Source organism: Etheostoma cragini, chromosome 2, assembly GCF_013103735.1.
Source record: "Etheostoma cragini isolate CJK2018 chromosome 2, CSU_Ecrag_1.0, whole genome shotgun sequence".
NCBI lineage: Eukaryota > Metazoa > Chordata > Actinopteri > Perciformes > Percidae > Etheostoma > Etheostoma cragini.
Window position 1 is genome coordinate 30,051,230 of NC_048408.1, and position 2,431 is coordinate 30,053,660.

General features: G+C 43.4%; 1 protein-coding gene across 1 annotated transcript; it reads right to left on the bottom strand.

Moving 5' to 3' along the window:
* Positions 1 to 251: 251 nt before the first annotated feature.
* Positions 252 to 1,869, bottom strand: LOC117956991 (galectin-related protein-like). Its single transcript, XM_034892478.1, has 3 exons — positions 1,850 to 1,869; positions 1,572 to 1,803; positions 252 to 676 (listed from the first exon to the last, which is right to left on the bottom strand). The coding sequence occupies exons 1-3, from the start codon at positions 1,867 to 1,869 to the stop codon at positions 533 to 535; spliced, it is 396 nt and encodes a 131-aa protein (XP_034748369.1). The 3' UTR covers positions 252 to 532.
* Between the last annotated feature and the right edge of the window lie 562 nt (positions 1,870 to 2,431).

The window sequence follows — 2,431 nt, forward strand, 5'->3', positions numbered from 1 at the left end:
AACATAGGGGGGTGTATACTTATGCCCCTGTATTTTAACATAGGGGGGTGTATACTTATGCCCCTGTATTTTAAGGAATAACATTTATTTATTTACAATACATTATTCATTCACAAAGAAAATTTGTGTCCTTAAAGGTCGTATTTCCCTAATTTTTTTGAATTAAGGCATTAAGATCAATTCCCAAAAGACGTTTTTTTTTATTCCTCTTTTTAATCAACTTTAGCATTGGGGGGGGGGGGGGGGACTCCACAGCGCTGTGGCAACGTGCCGGCAGCGTGACACTAACCTAAAACTGACATTTGACTTTGGTAACAAAATGCCTGCCACACATGTAACGTCAGGCAAAACGTTAGCTTAGCATCAGGATCCCACAGGCTTCCTGCTGGTTCCACTCGTCATGTTGGACATCTTGCACCAAAAGATCCAGAGTGAGTCCAGAAACGGTGAGGTCCTGGTGGTTTTAGAGATCCACGTCTTTGGAAGGAAAACAAATAAAAGTGTCTTGTGTTCGACAGGGAAGTCCTTTCCTTCAGGCGAGTTTGGTGATGGTGAGGCTGCCCTTGATCCACAACGTGTCGATGTCCCCGAGGGACGGCAGTCTGTGGTGGAAGTCAAACAGCTTCTGTCCGTCCACAAACACACGAAACCCACTTTGTTCACAGTGGATCTCAATCTGGGAGGAGAGACGAGACACAAGTGGATGTTTGGGCAGTTTTTTATTTTTTTTAAGTGAAACCAGACAAAAGATCTTCTAAAGTGAATCGTCTTTTTTTAAAGGTCCCGTGACATGGTGCTCTTGGAGCTGGATCCCCGGGGCTCGGTTTGCACCCATCACCATTTCTAGCCCCTGGGGGGCCATAGGCAGGCTGGGGGGGGGGGAACTCATATTAATGTTAAAAAAAAGAGTGATATTTTCATGCCATCGGACCTTTAACCGTGTCTGTTTTTCAAGCGATCTGAGAAAATAGAACGCCTAAAAATCTGTGGGGATAGACATGAATCCAGATGTGAATCCAGGCTAAAGTTGACTAAAAAGTGGGGTAAAAAAAATCAGCTTTTGGAAATTGATCTTAATAAAAAAAACTTTTAAGAAATCCAACCTTTAATGACATCAATTTTCTTTGTGAATGAATAATGTAAAATAAAATCTCATTGTCATATCTCTTTTATTTATTCACGATAGATTATTTATCTACAAAGAAAATTTGTGTCCTTAAAAGTTGGATTTTTCCTATTCTTTTAATTAAGGCATTAAGATAATTTTCAAAAAGATGATTTTTTTTTTGTTCCTCTTTTTAGTCAACTTTAGCCTGGGTTGCTAAACTTATGCTAACCTGTAGTTTCAGAGGAAAAACAACCTCCTTTAGAATCAAACCACCTGATATTGGTTGTTTATTCCTACCCTCTAATATGTCGTATAGTTTGGAGGACTTGTTGAAAGATTCAAGGCTTTTAGGTAAACAGTCGGGATCCGAGGCCCAAAATACAACCAATCCCCCCAACCCCCCAACCCATGCTCAGTCCCTGCTGCCACATCTCCGTGACACAGATTGAGGGTTTGCTGGTACCTTGAACGGCTGGTCTCTGATGAAGGGGAAGAAAGCCACGTCTCTGTCGGTGTCCCCCCAGGATCCAGACACACAGGCTCTGCGCAGGACTTGTCTGTCCTTGAAACGGACACAGAGCTCCAGAGCCACATCCGGCGGCGGCTCCCTGGATGTTCCACGGCCGCGCGTCAGGGCGAGGTAGAACCTAACGGAGAGACCGATACCAGCCGTAAGGCAGCGCTGTGGAGGAGGTCTGGCAACGTGAGACTGTAGCCTGATGGTGGCATGGGAGGCCGGGCAATAAGTCCATCAAAATCATGTCTCTGAGGACCATGAACAGTAGGGGTGTGCAAAAAAATTAAAACTCAAATGCTAAAATCCCAGTTGAAATGTGACTTTTTTTTATAAATATATTGGCTAACGTTAGCTAGTCTTCCTCTTCTCGCCTTGGCCCCCCCGCATGTGTCACTCATGTCACGTCTTATAAACAATAACTTAGCGGGAGTGAGAAACACAAGGCATTGTAAGGTCTAAGATGACGTTACGTACCGAGTAGTGTTAGTACAACCTCGTGGAGCTAAGGTTACGTACCACGGAGCTAAGGTTACGTACCAAATAACGTTAGTAAAACATCACAGAGCTAAGGTTACATACAACGGAGCTAAGGTTACGTACCGAGCACCGTTAGTACAACATTACGGAGCTAATGTTACGTACCAAATAACGTTGGTAAAACATCACAGAGCTAAGGTTACGTACTGAGTTACATTAGTACAACATCACAGAGCTAAGGTTACGTACAGCGGAGCTAAGGTTACGTACCGAGTAACGTTAGTAAAACATCACAGAGCTAAGGTTACGTACTGAGTTACATTAGTACA

Coding starts and splice junctions, on each gene's coding strand:
- LOC117956991 (XM_034892478.1), bottom strand. CDS start 1,869: ATGATTTTGATGGACTTATT. Junction 1,804..1,849: donor ATGATTTTGATGGACTTATT/GCCCGGCCTCCC, acceptor TCACGTTGCCAG/ACCTCCTCCACAGCGCTGCC. Junction 677..1,571: donor TCAGAGACCAGCCGTTCAAG/GTACCAGCAAAC, acceptor CTCTCCTCCCAG/ATTGAGATCCACTGTGAACA.